We start from the raw sequence: 14,891 nt of genomic DNA on the forward strand, positions 1-14,891 counted from the left end.
AGAAATAGCTCCTGGCAGGCACGGGGGACCATGTGGGATGCCGGGATTCCAACCAACCACCTTTGGTCCTGGATCGGCTGCTTGCAAGGCAAACACTGCTGTGCTATCTCTCCCGGCCCTAATTACACATTCTTTAATTTTTTTAATATTTTATTTAAACATCTCGATTACAAACATGATTGTGGTTGGGTTTCAGTCATGTAAAGAACACCCCCCTTCACCAGTGCAACATAGACTAAAGGCATACAAATACTGGCACACAAGATGAAGAAACTAAAATGATTCATACAGAACATTCTAAATTGTGCAGCTATGACTGATGTTTCCATACACGTGTACTCCAGATTTGCAATGATATTCCTCTTAAAATATGGAGAGAACATGAGATTTCAAACATTTAGGCTGGACATTAAAAAACAAAGTAAAAATTATTTTTTAAATGTTCTCTAAAAACTGGAGGCAAAGAGATAGCATAGGTGTAGGGCATTTGCCTTGCATGAGGCCAACCCAGGAAAGACCCGGTTCAATTCCCGGCATTCCTTATGATTCCCCCAGCCTATCGGGGGTGATTTCTGAGTGGAGAGCCAGTTGTGACCCCTGAGCACCTCTGGGTGTGGTCCAAAAACCAATCAATTAATCAATCAATCAATCAAGAAAGTTTAAAAAATGTTTCTCTAAAAACTATTCTTAAAAAACAGAATCTTTCCATTCATTTCATAAGTACTTTTTAAACAGTTTTTACTTATCTGGCACAAGACACTATTTTTATACTGTTCAATACGGTGGTTACTTAAACTTAAATAAATTTAAGTACTATAAAAAGTCTAGTTTCTAACAGCACTAGTGATATTTCTTTTTATTTTATTATTTTATTTTATTTTATTTTTGGGGGCCACACCCGTTTGATGCTCAGGGGTTACTCCTGGATAAGCACTCAGAAATTGCCCCTGGCTTGGGGGGACCATATGAGACGCTGGGGGGATCGAACCTCGGTCCTTTCTTGGCTCGCGCTTGCAAGCAAGCTTACCTCTAGCGCCACCTCGCCGGCCCCACTAGTGACATTTCAAATGCAAAACAGTCACATAGCTAGTGACTCCTACTCAGCACACAGCATAGTCATGGAACATTTTGTTAAAGTTCTATTGGCAAGTGCTACAATAGAAATAAAATATTCCTGATTATTCCAGGCTGGGGAAATAAAGTAAAATGAGATCTCCCTTAACTGAATAGTTGGGAAGCAATGTGAATATCCAGATGGATAGATTATTAGATGTATAAATAAAAGACTAGCTGAGCGGAAAGGTAGATGGAGAATAAAGTACATACATTTCCTTTGTTCCGCAATTTTTATTAATATAGATTAGATTAAATTAGTTGTTGAATTCCTATGTCACAATGTTTGCTTCTACAGAGCTTGTAACTGAAAATGTTCTCTCTACCACAATTTCCTTCCCTTTGTGGTAGTTGCTGTTGCATGCTTGATTGTAGTGCTCACCAGATGTTTTCGTGCTGGTGGGGATCACTCCACTATGATCCCAAGGATTCCAAATACCAGAGACACAGTGATGGGACTCAGCATGTGTGGGTGACACTGGGGATCAAACGCATGGCTTCTCATTTTCAAGACAGATTTTTTGTTTGCTTGTTTTTGTTTCTGCCACTGAGCTATTCTCAGTCCCCAGATACTCTTTTCTGCTGTCCCCAAACGTCTCATTTTCTTACCACCTAAGTGTTAAGATGTTGCAGGGAATATAATTCAGGGATAGAAAACAGAGACTTAAAAATTTGAGGGCCTTCATGTCTCTCAGACAGTATAGTTATCAACCTAATGCTGCACATGAAAATCACCTACAGAGCTCTAAGAACCACAAAATTCCAAGTCGTGCCTCAAATGACTTGTTTAACTGCTTCAGGAATATGGCTGACCTGGAGATTGATAAGGTTACCACTTGATTCTGTGTGTAGCCAGAAAAAAAAGAAGCATTTGTTTGTTTGTTTTAAATATGGAATGCTTCACGAATTTGCCTGTCATCCTTGCGCAGGGGCCATGCTAATCTTTTCTGTATCATTCCAATTTTAGTATCTGTGCTGCCTAAGCAAGCATGCATTTATTATTTTTTTATTGGAGTTGTACATGCTTGGTTGTGGTGCATTAATACAGAGCTTACTGCCATCATCTTTCTCTTTTATTTTTAATCTCTTATGTTTATTATTTTTTATTTTTATTAAACACATTCTAATCATGGTTACAAGGTTGTTCATACAATTTTTTCCACAGATAAAGTTGTTCATGATCGAGTTATAGTCATACAACCTTCACCAGTGCGCATTTCCCACCTCCAGTGTCAACAATTTCCCTCTCACCCTCCCTGATGTCCTCTTCCCTCCCACCCATTCTCCCCTGCCTGCCTCTGGGGCAGGCATTTTACTTCACTCTCTCTCTCTTTTCTTTTTTTTTTTTTTTTTGTCATTGTGGTTTGCACTGTTAATGCAGAGGTGCCATGCATGTCACTTTCAAAATAAACCTTTCTCTACTCTGCACTCTCTGCTCTTTGTGGCAAACTTTTTACCATGGACTGGTCCTTCAAACCCTCATCTCTGGGTATCACCCCCACTCTATATTTTACTTTCTTTATATTCCACAGATGAGTTAGATTATTCTGTTTATCTTTCTCCCTCTGACTCATTTCACTCAGCATAATACTCCATGTCCATCCATATATAAGCAAATTTCATGACTTAATTTTTCCTAATGTCTGCAAAGTATTCCATTGTGTAGATATACCACAGTTTCTTTACTCATTTGTTGTCAGGCATCTGGGTTGCTTCCAGATTTCAACTATTATAAATAGTGCTGCATTGAACATAGGAGTACAGAGGACATTTTTAAATTGTGTTTTTGCGTTCCTACAGTATATCTCTAGGATAGTATTGATGGATCATAAGGAAGTTTAATTTCCAGTTTTTAAGGAATATCCATATTGTTTTCCAGAAAGGATAAACTAGACATCATTCTCACTAGCAGTGAATGAGAGTTTCTTTCTCACCACATCTGGTTGTTCTTATTCTTTATTATGTGTGCTAGTCTCTGTGGTGTAAGATGATACCTCATTATTGTTTTGATTTGCATCTCCCTGATGATTAATGATGTGGAGCATTTTTTCATGTGCCTTTTGGACATCTGTATTTCTTCTTTGAGGAAATATCTGTTCATTTCTTCTCCCATTTTTTGACCCATCAAAAAGATGTTTTTTTTAGATTATTTATTTATTTATTTATTTATTTATTTATTTATTTATTTATTTATTTATTTATTTATTGGTTTTTGGATCACACCCAGCCGCTCCCAGCTCTACACTCGGAAATCACTCCTGGCAGGCTCGGGGGACCATATGGAATGCCAGGATTTAAACCACCATCCTATGCATGCAAGGCAAACACCCTACCTATATGCTATTTCTCTGGCTCCAGATTTTTTTTCTTATTAAGTTCTGCCCATATCTTATATATCTTAGATAGTAGCCCTTTATCAGATGGGTATTGAGTGAATCTCCCAATCCATAGGTAGCCTTTGAATCCTAGTTAATGTTTCCTTGAAAGTGAGAAACTTCTCAATTTAATGTAATCCCATTTGTTTGTGTCTGTTTCCACTTGCTTAGACAGTGGTATTTCCTCCATGATGATGCTTTTAGACTCAACCTCCCTCTCACAATAGGAATCCCCTCCTACAATGAACCTGGCAGGCAGCTCCCAACCCCTGCTTGATGTGCCCAAGTCATAAGGTCATTAAGCATCAGTTTTATTGGATAATTTCACTTAAGCACAACCAATTCAATGTAGTTGAATTTGCCTCTGAAACCCTTCTTTTATGTTAATTAGGAACTGGATATGATTCTGATTTATCAACACAACCAGAACTTTTGTTATCACCCACCCGCCCAGCAGTCCCTGTATCACTGTATCTTTTCAGACACCCCACCACTACAACTCATCTTTGATGGCAGAGATTTCTCAGGACTATATTTCCCTTGGGCAAAGTGTACACTAAACCTCTTGTTTAATCTAGAAAAATGCTCTAGATAGTCACAGGCCACTTTTAAAACTGCATCATTGGTTAGCATGTAATTCTAGTTCACTAAAATATTAGAATATGATGACAATAGAAAACACCTTGCTGCATCTGGGAATATGGCTCAAATGACAGAGCACGTGCCTTGCATGTGTGAGGCACTCCGTTTAATTCTCAGCATTATATGGTTTCCCAAACTCTACTGGTATGACTCTGGTGGCCCCTGAGCAGCACCCAAAGTGGCCCTGACCTTTACAACTACCAACAGAGCTAAAACATTCCTTATGTAAAATTAGATAAATTGGTAGATATGTTAATTATAGGTTATGTGAAGAGAAAATTTTGTGGCACCCTAAGTGACTAAAATAAAGTCCCTAATAGAATTTTTCTTGATTTCTGGTGTTTATTCATTTGTCATAAATTCAATCACCTTTCAATTTATTTATAAATGATAATTCTATCACCTATCAACCTGGCAAGTTTTTCATAGATAATCTAACTCTTCTTCATTGGACATACCAGTAAGTCATTGATTTTACAAGTGTCTATAATTTTACAGATGCCAACACTTCTTCTATAGCTCAATAAAAACTCCTTCCTTCCAGATGTTCAGATCAAAATCCTTGGGGGTCATCTTTGGCCAGTTGTTATTTATTGATATTCTATCTGGAAACAAATCCTATGGCACTATCTTCTGCATTTATATACATTTTATCCACTTGTCCTACTGCTATAGTCAATCTATTAGCACAAAAATAAGTTTTATTCCTGAACGTGTAAGGGAATATTCCTTAAGTGTAAGGGATACCTCAGGCTCCAAAACTAAGGACCTAGAGAGACACAGGTCTAGATGCAAATGCCAACACAGGAAATGATCCATACAGTGGAAGGGTTCAAGAACAGGTTCAGAAAAATGAAAGACATTTTTGCAATAATTCTCAGAGACAAAAGAGATGAGGGCTGAAAGGTGAAGTTCATGACATGAAGCTCACCACAAAGAGTGATGAGTGCAGTTAGAGAAATAACTACATTGAGAACTATCCTAACAATCTGAATGAATGAGGGAAGTAGAAAGCCTGTCTCAAGTACAGGTGTGAGTGTGGTGGGGAAGAGGAAGATTTGGGACATTGGTGGTGGGAATGTTGCACTGATGAAGGGGGGTGTTCTTTCTATGACTGAAATCATACAACTACAATCATATTGTAATCACGGTGTTTAAATAAAGATAATTAAAAAAAGAGAGAACAGGTTCAGAAATTCCAACACTCAAGCCAGAATTCCCACCACACAAGCCTTCTGCTTCAAGAAGGAAAGCAGCTTAGTAGAAGAAGACCAGAGAATGAGCTCCAGCCTTCCTGAAACCCAGGCTTTCCACCAATCTATGGTGGAAAAGGAATACCAAGTAGGGAGGGACTCAGTAATCCAATTACCAGATCACACACCCTAGGGTGGAGTATGAATACTGAGTAGAGTAGGACCCAGTAATCCAATACTTAAGTATTGTATGAAAGATTTACATACATAGCTCCAAGTTTTTATGCAGTTACATTTTACTGTACATTATAAGTGATTCGATGTGCTTCCCTGATGGCAGATCACTCTCTTTTTGTTTGTCTCTTGTCCAGTCTGATCCAATGTAAAAATTTCTGGTCTGAGGTCTACAACGGAACTCTATAACCCCATGTCCCTTGCTAGGTTTGCTGCCCTATAGTATATCACTGGGACATGACCCATGAGAGGTAGGCCACAGAATCCCAGTGGCTCCCAGTTTTTCTCAGCTGTTCCTTATCTCAGGCCATGTTGTTGAGAATCGATACTTTTTTCTTGTCCTCCTCAACACAACTTTGTATACATAGACAAAATAGGTGTGCCAATTATGCCAATCAAACATTTGCTGATAGCCAATTACAAAGGACTTTATTTTAAAACATTTGTGACTACAACCAATTGTACTCAGGTCTTGCTCCTAGCCCTGCATTCAGGGAACACCCCTGCCAGTGCTATGGGGACCAGATGAGGTGCTGGGAATTAAACTAGGGTTGACCACATTCAAGGTAAGTGCTTAAACTACTGTACTATCTCTCTAGCCTCTAAAACAAAGTTTTAAAAAGTCTTGCCTTCCCATATAGGACTATGATCCACAATTTAAGAGGGTAGGTCCTAATGCAGGATATTTGCATCTGCTGTTTCTCTGCCTGAAACATCCATTTCCTGACTCTGCTCATTGATCCAACCCCTTCTCCACTCTATTACTATATTTCCTACTTCGTTTTATTCCAGAATACTCAAACAACTGAGAGATATTTTTAATTATTTCTTTTATGTTTATCAACTAGAAAATATGCTCCATCAACTATTCACTGATGTGCCTTCGTTTCTGGACCAGTATCTGGCATATTAATGTCTGGCACATTAGAAAGAGTGTTGACTCATTTGTGGGACATAAAAACAACAACAGAGCCTGAAAATAATATACAAAGACAATAGAAACAAGAGCCAGGAAGACTGATCCATGGTAAGAAGCTTGCCACAAGGGTGGGGTATAGTTAGGATGGAGAAGGACCACTAAGACAATGATAGTTGGAAATGATTGTTTCTGGACAAGAACTGGGTAATAATAGGAGGTAAAGTGGTTGAGAGAGAGAGAGAGAGAGAGAGAGAGAGAGAGAGAGAGAGAGAGAGAGAGAGAGAGAAGAAAAATGTCTGCCATAAACACTGGATGGAAACTGGAGACATGGGGTGGGGGGAACATGACTGATGAAGGTAATGCTATTGGAACATTATATGAATGAAACTCATGAGCAACCTTGTAACTGTATCTATCCAACCCTATTATAAGCAGCATTAATCTAATTACAACTTCCTAAGAATCAACCCCGATTGGTTACATGCGAGACAAGTACCTTACCTGTTGTACTATTGCTACTGCTCCAGTTACTTGTACTTTTAGCATACCTTGGCTAGTTACTATAGGTTGAAACAAATATATAGATATTTAACTTCTGAAAATGCTAAAATGAACTAAGATATGCTAGCCATGTGCTATGTGTGACCATGTCTAATATTTAGGATTCTTCTTCCATTTTCATTTGTTTTCTATCACAGGACAGCCTATCATATGAAATGGCTGAGAACTTTGGATCCACAACTTATGACTACAAGTTGGCCGAACCATGTGAAAAAGTCAACATCAAAGATCTGGGGGCCAAGCTGCTGCCCCCACTGTACTCCCTGGTGTTTGTGGTGGGTTTGCTGGGCAATGTAGTTGTGGTGGTGATCCTGACAAAATACAGGAGACTTAGGATTATGACCAATATCTTCCTGCTAAATTTGGCCATTTCTGACTTGCTCTTTCTATTCACTCTGCTTTTTGGGATTCACTATGTTAGATGGAATGAGTGGGTTTTTGGTCATCATATGTGTAAACTCCTTTCGGGGCTTTATTACATGGGTTTGTATAGTGAAATCTTTTTTATCATCTTGCTGACTGTAGACAGGTACTTGGCCATTGTCCATGCAGTGTTTGCCCTTCAGGCCCGAACAGTCACTTTTGGTATCATAAGCAGTGTATCCACCTGGTGCCTGGCTGGGCTAGCAGCCCTCCCTGAATTTATATTCCACAAATCTCAAGACGATTTTGGACAATCTGTCTGCAGCCCTGATTACCCAAAGGATGAAGAAGATTCTTGGAAGCGTTTCCACGCTCTGAGAATGAATGTCTTTGGTCTTGCTCTGCCAGTGCTAGTCATGGTTTTCTGCTACGCAGGAATCATTAAAACCCTACTGAGATGCCCTGGAAAAAAGAAGTACAAGGCCATCCGGCTCATTTTTGTCATCATGGTGGTCTTTTTTATTTTCTGGACACCCTACAACCTAGTTCTTCTGCTCTCTGCTTACCAATCTGTCTTCTTTGAAGACAGCTGTGAACGAAGCAAACAACTGGACTTGGCCATGCAGGTAACCGAAGTGATTGCCTATACACACTGCTGTGTCAACCCTGTGATCTATGCCTTTGTGGGTGAGAGGTTCCGGAAGTACCTTCGCCACTTTTTCTACAGGCACATCGCGATCTACCTAGGAAAATACCTCCCCTTCCTTCCTAGTGAGAAACTAGAAAGAGCCAGCTCTATATCGCCATCCACAGGGGACCAGGAACTCTCTGCTGCCTTTTAGATCAGATCAGGAAGTTGCAAAAGATGTACCTGACAGAAAAATCGAAAGCATGTCAATCACATTGGCCTCGACCAACCCTTCTTTCATCAATACTGAAACCCTTAAAGAAATTTCAGTGTCTATCTTATGTACAGTGTTGGCAAAGTCAATGCCAGAGGGCCATAGATGGACTGTTACCTTCAAACCTTTGAAAAGCAGAGCTTTGCTTAGTTCTAGTAAGTGTTTTTTTTTTTTACTTGCATGTTTTTTTGCTTTATTTTGGGACCACATCCAATGTTGCTCAGGACTTACTCCTAGTTCTGTGCCTAGGGATCACCCCTGGAGGGACTTAAAGGACTATTTGGGGTGCTAAGAATCAAACCCAGATTGGCAGCATGCAAGACAAGTGCCTTACCTGTTGTACTATTGCTACTGCTCCAGTTACTTGTAGTTTTAGCATACCTTGGCTACTTACTATAGGTTGAAACGAACAGGCAATTAAAAATTATCATTAGCTAGTATTGCCATAAATAAAAAAGTTCAGAAATTACAATAAATCAATTACTTTATTTCTTTGTATCTCTTTCCTTGCTTTTAAAAAGCATTCTTTTTAATTTTATGATATGTACTTCAAGCAACTTACTAGCAGCAGGTCACATTGGTCTGAGTATTCTTTTTTTGTTTTTGTTTTTGTTTTTGTTTTTGGGTCACTCCTGGCTCCACTCTCAGAAATTGCCCCGGCAGGCTTGGGGACCATATGGGTTGCCGGGATTTGAACCACCGACCTTCTGCACGAAAGGCAAATGCCTTATCTCCATGCTGTCTCTCCAGCCCTGGTCTGAATAGTCTTAATCATGAATGACAACTACTCATACCTGATGATCGGATTTCATGTGAGCAAATACATGTTTTCAGTGATAGAAACTTCTCAGAGTTCTAAAATATACAAGCACTGTCTTCTTAGACACCAGTGTCTGTTCATTTGTTTTTATTTTTGGAAATAAAATGAACAGTTTCAAGTATCCAACCAATCAGCCTTGTATCTACAAAAAACCCCTGATAAAGGGAAGACTTAAAAAAAAAAAGAACAAACAATTCCAGCAGCTACTAAAGTATACTTAAGCAACAGAACCCTTTTGAGTTATCAACCTTGAGAGTATGTTACCTATGGACAATTAAAAACTTCTCAATTTTATAAAAAACCAAAGTCTAGCTTGCTCTTTATATGTATATTGCTCTTTATATATATATTATATATGATATATATCCTATCAGCCACAAAAAGATTGAGTTAATGCTATGATGAGTTAACACTGGTTAGATCATCTCTATCCACTTATAGCTTCCATAGCTGCTAACTTGGCAGAAGTATGAAGAGCATTTAGGGGTAGGCATTTCCATGGAGTGGCTTCCAGTTGACCATGAGATAAGCATATGTTCCAATATTGACTAAGGGGTACTCAAGTTTCACATAACCATTTATTTATCTTGTCTCAAGTTATTCATTTATTCAGTACACTTTTGCTGATTTGTTGAGTACCATGTTCTCAGCCAAGTCTTAGGCAAAGACAGGCCTAGTCAGGATCTGCCCTCAGGGAACTCATTGTCAGGTTGAATTGGAGATTCTTTTAGACTTCCACTGACAGAGTTCAAAATTACATCTTTAAAATAATTGCTGATGCCTATATTCAAACCAGTTGCAAGAGACTTCCACTTGAACACCACAAAGAATATTTCTTTTTTTTAATAAATTATCTTTATTTAAACACCGTGATTACAAATATAATTGTAGTTGTAGGATTACAGTCATGTAAAGAACACCCCCCTTCACCAGTGCAGGATTCCATCACCAATTTCCCGGATCTCCCACCTCCCCACCCCACCCACACCTGTACTCAAACAGGCTTTCTTTTTCCCTCATTCATTCACATTGTTATGATAGTTTTCAGTGTAGTTATTTCTCTAACTGCACTCATCACTCTATGTGTTGAGCTTCATGTCATGAGCTGCACCTACATGGGAAGATAGGAGAAAATAAGGGTTGGGACTGAGGCAGTAAAATATTAGAAATGAGATTTGTAGGGCAGTATCAAGGTCACAATACGAGATAGATGTTATGGATATCCCCAAACCCCATACCTGGCAAGAGCTCATCTCCAGAATCAAAGAGGAAACCAGAAGCCAGATGTCCACCCGCCCTCCTCCCCATGCACCTCCTCCTCACAAAGAATATTTCAATAAAAAAAAAAAAACATTCCTAGTCAAATGTCCAGAGAAAAGATATTCTTGGTCATCATTCAATTCAACCTCAACCTAACCTCCTTTTCTCCTTCTTTCCTTTCTTCCTTCCCTCCTTCCTTCATTTTCTTCCTGTTTTCCTTCCTTTCTCTTCTTTTTCTTCCTTCATTCTTCCTTCCTTTCTCTTCTTTCTTCCTTCCTTCCTTTCTCTTCTTTCTTCCTTCCTTTCTCTTCTTCCTTTCTTTCTCTTCTTTCTTTTTCTTTCTTTCTTTCTTTCTTTTTTTTTTTTTTTTTCTTCTTCTTCTTTCTTCTTTCTTTCTTTCTTTCTTTCTTTCTTTCTTCTTTCTTTCTTTCTTTCTTTCTTTCTTTCTTTCTTTCTTTCTTTCTTTCTTTCTTTCTTTCTTTCTTTCTTTCTTTCTTTCTTCCTTCCTTCCTTCCTTTCTTTGTTTTCCTTCCTTCCTTCCTTCCTTCCTTCCTTCCTTCCTTCCTTCCTTCCTTCCTTCCTTCCTTTCTTCCTTTCTTCCTTTCTTTCTTCCTTTCTTTTTCTCCACCCCTTCCCCTTTGTTGCTATTGACTAGGGGTCACACACACTTAGCAGTAGTTCTTGTCATGGGTCAGACACTTTAATTGAAGTTTTTTCAGGGGTCACTGATTTAACTGTGATGCTCATGTACATTCTGGTTGAAGTCCTTGATATCAGTCTCTCTCATGATCACAGTGCTTGCAAGGTTCTTATACTGTAGTTGTGGTGCTCACGCACATCTGACTATGGTGCTGTGGGTCCCAGACAACAAAGTCCCAGGACCATGTTAACCAGATATAGATGGCACTAGAGATTGAACTCATATTTGCAAATCAAGCGCTTTATTTATTTATTGCCACTGTACCACCCCAAGGCCCATGACCTGACTCTTTTTACCCTCACACTTACCTGAAAATAAATCTATCTGTACTTGGACAACACAGGATGTGAACTTTGGAACACTAAACTATTTGATAAAATGCTCAATTTGGTTTAGAACTTTGAAGTAACTCTTTTTGTAGTCTAGCCAATATGTAAATATAATAAACTGCTTTTCTTTTCCAATTGTCATTGTTATCTGACCTTAGGAAACCCCAAGTACAGGAGACAGGTGCTTGTTCATAGTTCCCTATGAACTATGAACTTCTATTTCTGAAATCATTTAGGAGCTTTGTAACCAACACAAACATGTATGAGTTCAGAATATTCTGAATTTATTTGACTCCCTATCCCTGTGCTAATAGAAATATCTCTGATGATAACATTTCGAAGTTATCTCAATCTTCTCTGTCCAACACACAATGAGTGAACCAGCCGTCAATGTAACTAGCCAGTGAGCTGAATTTTCAGCCTAAGAGCTGAATTTTAATTTGGACGTAATTGAATTTAATTACCATTATATGGCTAATGGCTACCACATGTGGTCAGTGGTCCCTTAAAGCTTGGTTCTTCTGTTTACTGACACATCAAATTTCCTTCTGGCAGCAAACTCATGACATGAAGCCTTCACATTCAGTAAGGGAAAACAAGGGCAATCAATGATGAGTAAGAGCTGATTCTAGAAAATTCGCTCACCGTGCTATGGAAAAGACCCACCTAGTTCAAACAAGTATTCTAAGGATCTTGTTACAGAAAGTGAAATGGAAATGTTGAAGGCACTTAGAGAAAGTGACATTCTTCTCAAACCAGGTAGAAGAGAAGCACACACATAAGGCATCCATGATCAAGTAGCCTTTCACTTAGGCTAATTGGACTCAAAATTGCAGAAAACGCTAAGATAGTATGTAATTCACATGCCTCAAACTTATTCTGTTTGATTGGAAAGGGAGATAAATTTATTTTTCTCCAGTGATGCTTTTACTCACTAGGTAATGACTACTCCTAGAGTATTCATATTAAACCTCCCTTGCTTTGGTAGGGAGACCTTCCAGCACTGGGCAAAGATTCCAGGAACAAGATGAGGATACTGGATGCTGGAAACTTTCAGGTACACTCCTTTGAGCGAGAGGGATAAGGCATACCCTAAAGTTTGATCTGGTTTGTAAGAAATATTTTTATTCGAAAGGTGGACACAAACTCATGGATCCCCTTGCTGTAAGGCACAGCTGTATATCAGAGAGTGACTGGAAGAGGAAGCTTTCAATGGCCTTGACAATGGCAGGAGACTTTACAAACACCAGCATTGTCTTCCCAACTCTTTCTGCTTTAAAGAGTTCAAAGAACTGGCATCATCCTCAGCTGTATACTATACATTATAAGAGTCAAACCAAGTAGTACTCAGTGGATCCTGGGGCCACCCCCAATCATGCTTGGAATGGTTGTGCAATCCTAAAAGTTTAATGATTTGACCTGGCACTAGGGTACCTGGGGCCTGGCAGTGCTGAAGGCCACCTGAGTCACATTTGGCCATGCTTAGAGAACATGTGTGCCAGGAATAAGACTCAGGATCTCAGACCATACTAGCTACAACTTTGAGACATGCCCCAGCTCTATACTTCGCTATATACACTCAATCATAGGTGGAGTGTCAAGAACCAAAGCCAGGAAATAGATGATGATTAGTAAAAATTAGCCCCAAGGTTCTGCCACTTGGGAAGTTTGGGGAAAGGAGCAGCAGATAAAAAGGGGTCCAGGGTTAGTGGACAGGCAGTGTAGAACTTTGTCTCCCCAGTGGTGAGTGTGGTACACAATTATAGTGTATGTTTAAAACATAAATATTAGTGAAAATGATACCACAGTAAATGAAAAAAATTAAATATCTCTTTTCAGCTTCAACCCCTCCAATAAATCAGGTTCCTGATATTTATAGTTTTTATAATATTCTGGGGTTTTCTTCCACTCTCCACATAAGTCCCTAGCATATATCAAATCACCATTGTTCTTCTCTGTTCGTATCTAATTTCCCAGCCAGTGCACTATGACATTAGGGGCCACATCTAATCCACTACTTACTTGGCATATGGACTCTTCTGAAGCACAGCCATGCTCATTAATGATTCTATGGTGGCTTTTCACTATTATCAGAGGTCAAAAGTGTCATAAGTTGGAGCCAGAGAGATAGCATGGAGGTAGAGCATTTGCCTTCCATGCAGAAGGACCGTGGTTCGAATCCCAGCATCCCATATGGTCCCCCGTGCCTGCCAAGGGCAATTTCTGAGCACAGAGCCAAGAGTAACCCATGAGCGCTGCCAGGTGTGACCCAAAAACCAAAAAAAAAATTAAGTCATAAGTTGAAGATATCACAAAATTTCAAATACTAACCTTCTTGTCTTTAATACAGAAAGTGCACTGACCCCTGATAATTCATACCCTCGCATCTGGGACTCTAGTATTACTTAATAATAGCCATGACTCTAGACAGGGCCAGAAAGAGCAATGAAGAAGAGGAAAGACAAAAATAAAGACTTCAGATACTTTCTTAACACTGTAAAAATGCAAAGTTTTATTATGTTCAATGAGAGTGATAAAAAAGTACATGGCATTTACTTAATGTTCAGTGTACACCCAATAATGTAAACATTTATGTATAGTATATTCATGCAGTTCTCAAGAGAACCCTGTAAGGTGGACATTAATACAGAGGAAACCTTGGGGTGTTGGGACAAGGGTTCTGGACAAGGAGAGACGCCATTTTGTAAAGGTCACATAGCAGGCTTCTTCTCGGGGAGAGAGGCCATTTTGTAAGAACCACATGGTGTAGGTCTTCACAAGCCTATTTCCGTAGACACCGGCCTGAGCTACCTTACCATACCAGGTAGCCTATCAGGGAAGGACAAGGGAGCAGTACAAAGGTACCCCTAGACAATAGTCAATCATTTTAAAGATAATCAGAAAGCAGGATCCTCCCTATATCCTTTTCCTATATAATCTTCCTCATGTCCTTGGGCAGGTTTTATCTCCTTCGGGATTGATGAAGATGATCAATCATCAGGGAGATGGCCCTGACTGGGGGTCTTTGTGGGGGCCCTGTGGGGGCCTTTTTGGCAGACATATTAAAGTATTAAACTTTATTCCACTTGAATAATCTTGTCTTTCAGTGATGGACTTTAGCAGGGGTGTGATATCAAGCTGCTTAAATCCCTGCATTAGTGCTATATGTGCACTTCAAGTAAGTAAGATTGGATTGGTTTGGGCAAAATTCAAGTGCTTCTCACCAAATCAAAATACCAACAGTAGGCACCATGAAAGCACACTGGAAATTCTGATTGATGCTATAAGACCCCACAGATGCTATATTCTAAAGTATATTCCATACAGGATTTGCACCAACATTGTGAAAATAAGTCTCATAACTTTTGATCTCTCTCCTCTATATTAAGGACAAAGATATTAGATCAATGGAAATCAAGGCACTCTTTGTAAAGGGCTGCTAGCACTATTATCCTAAATGAAAAAAAAGGAAGACCAAGT

General features: G+C 39.2%; 1 protein-coding gene and 1 non-coding gene across 2 annotated transcripts; one reads left to right on the forward strand and one right to left on the reverse strand.

Moving 5' to 3' along the window:
- Positions 1–1,997: 1,997 nt before the first annotated feature.
- Positions 1,998–2,100, reverse strand: LOC126015241 (U6 spliceosomal RNA). Its single transcript, XR_007498128.1, has one exon. It is a non-coding gene; the product is annotated as a U6 spliceosomal RNA (small nuclear RNA).
- A 5,092-nt stretch (positions 2,101–7,192) lies between these two features.
- CCR3 (C-C motif chemokine receptor 3) lies at positions 7,193–8,242 on the forward strand. The gene has a single exon (XM_049777683.1). It carries the CDS (start codon positions 7,193–7,195, stop codon positions 8,240–8,242), a length of 1,050 nt encoding a protein of 349 aa, XP_049633640.1.
- The last annotated feature ends 6,649 nt before the right edge of the window (positions 8,243–14,891 follow it).

The sequence above is a fragment of the Suncus etruscus genome, chromosome 7 (assembly GCF_024139225.1).
Source record: "Suncus etruscus isolate mSunEtr1 chromosome 7, mSunEtr1.pri.cur, whole genome shotgun sequence".
Taxonomy (NCBI): domain Eukaryota; kingdom Metazoa; phylum Chordata; class Mammalia; order Eulipotyphla; family Soricidae; genus Suncus; species Suncus etruscus.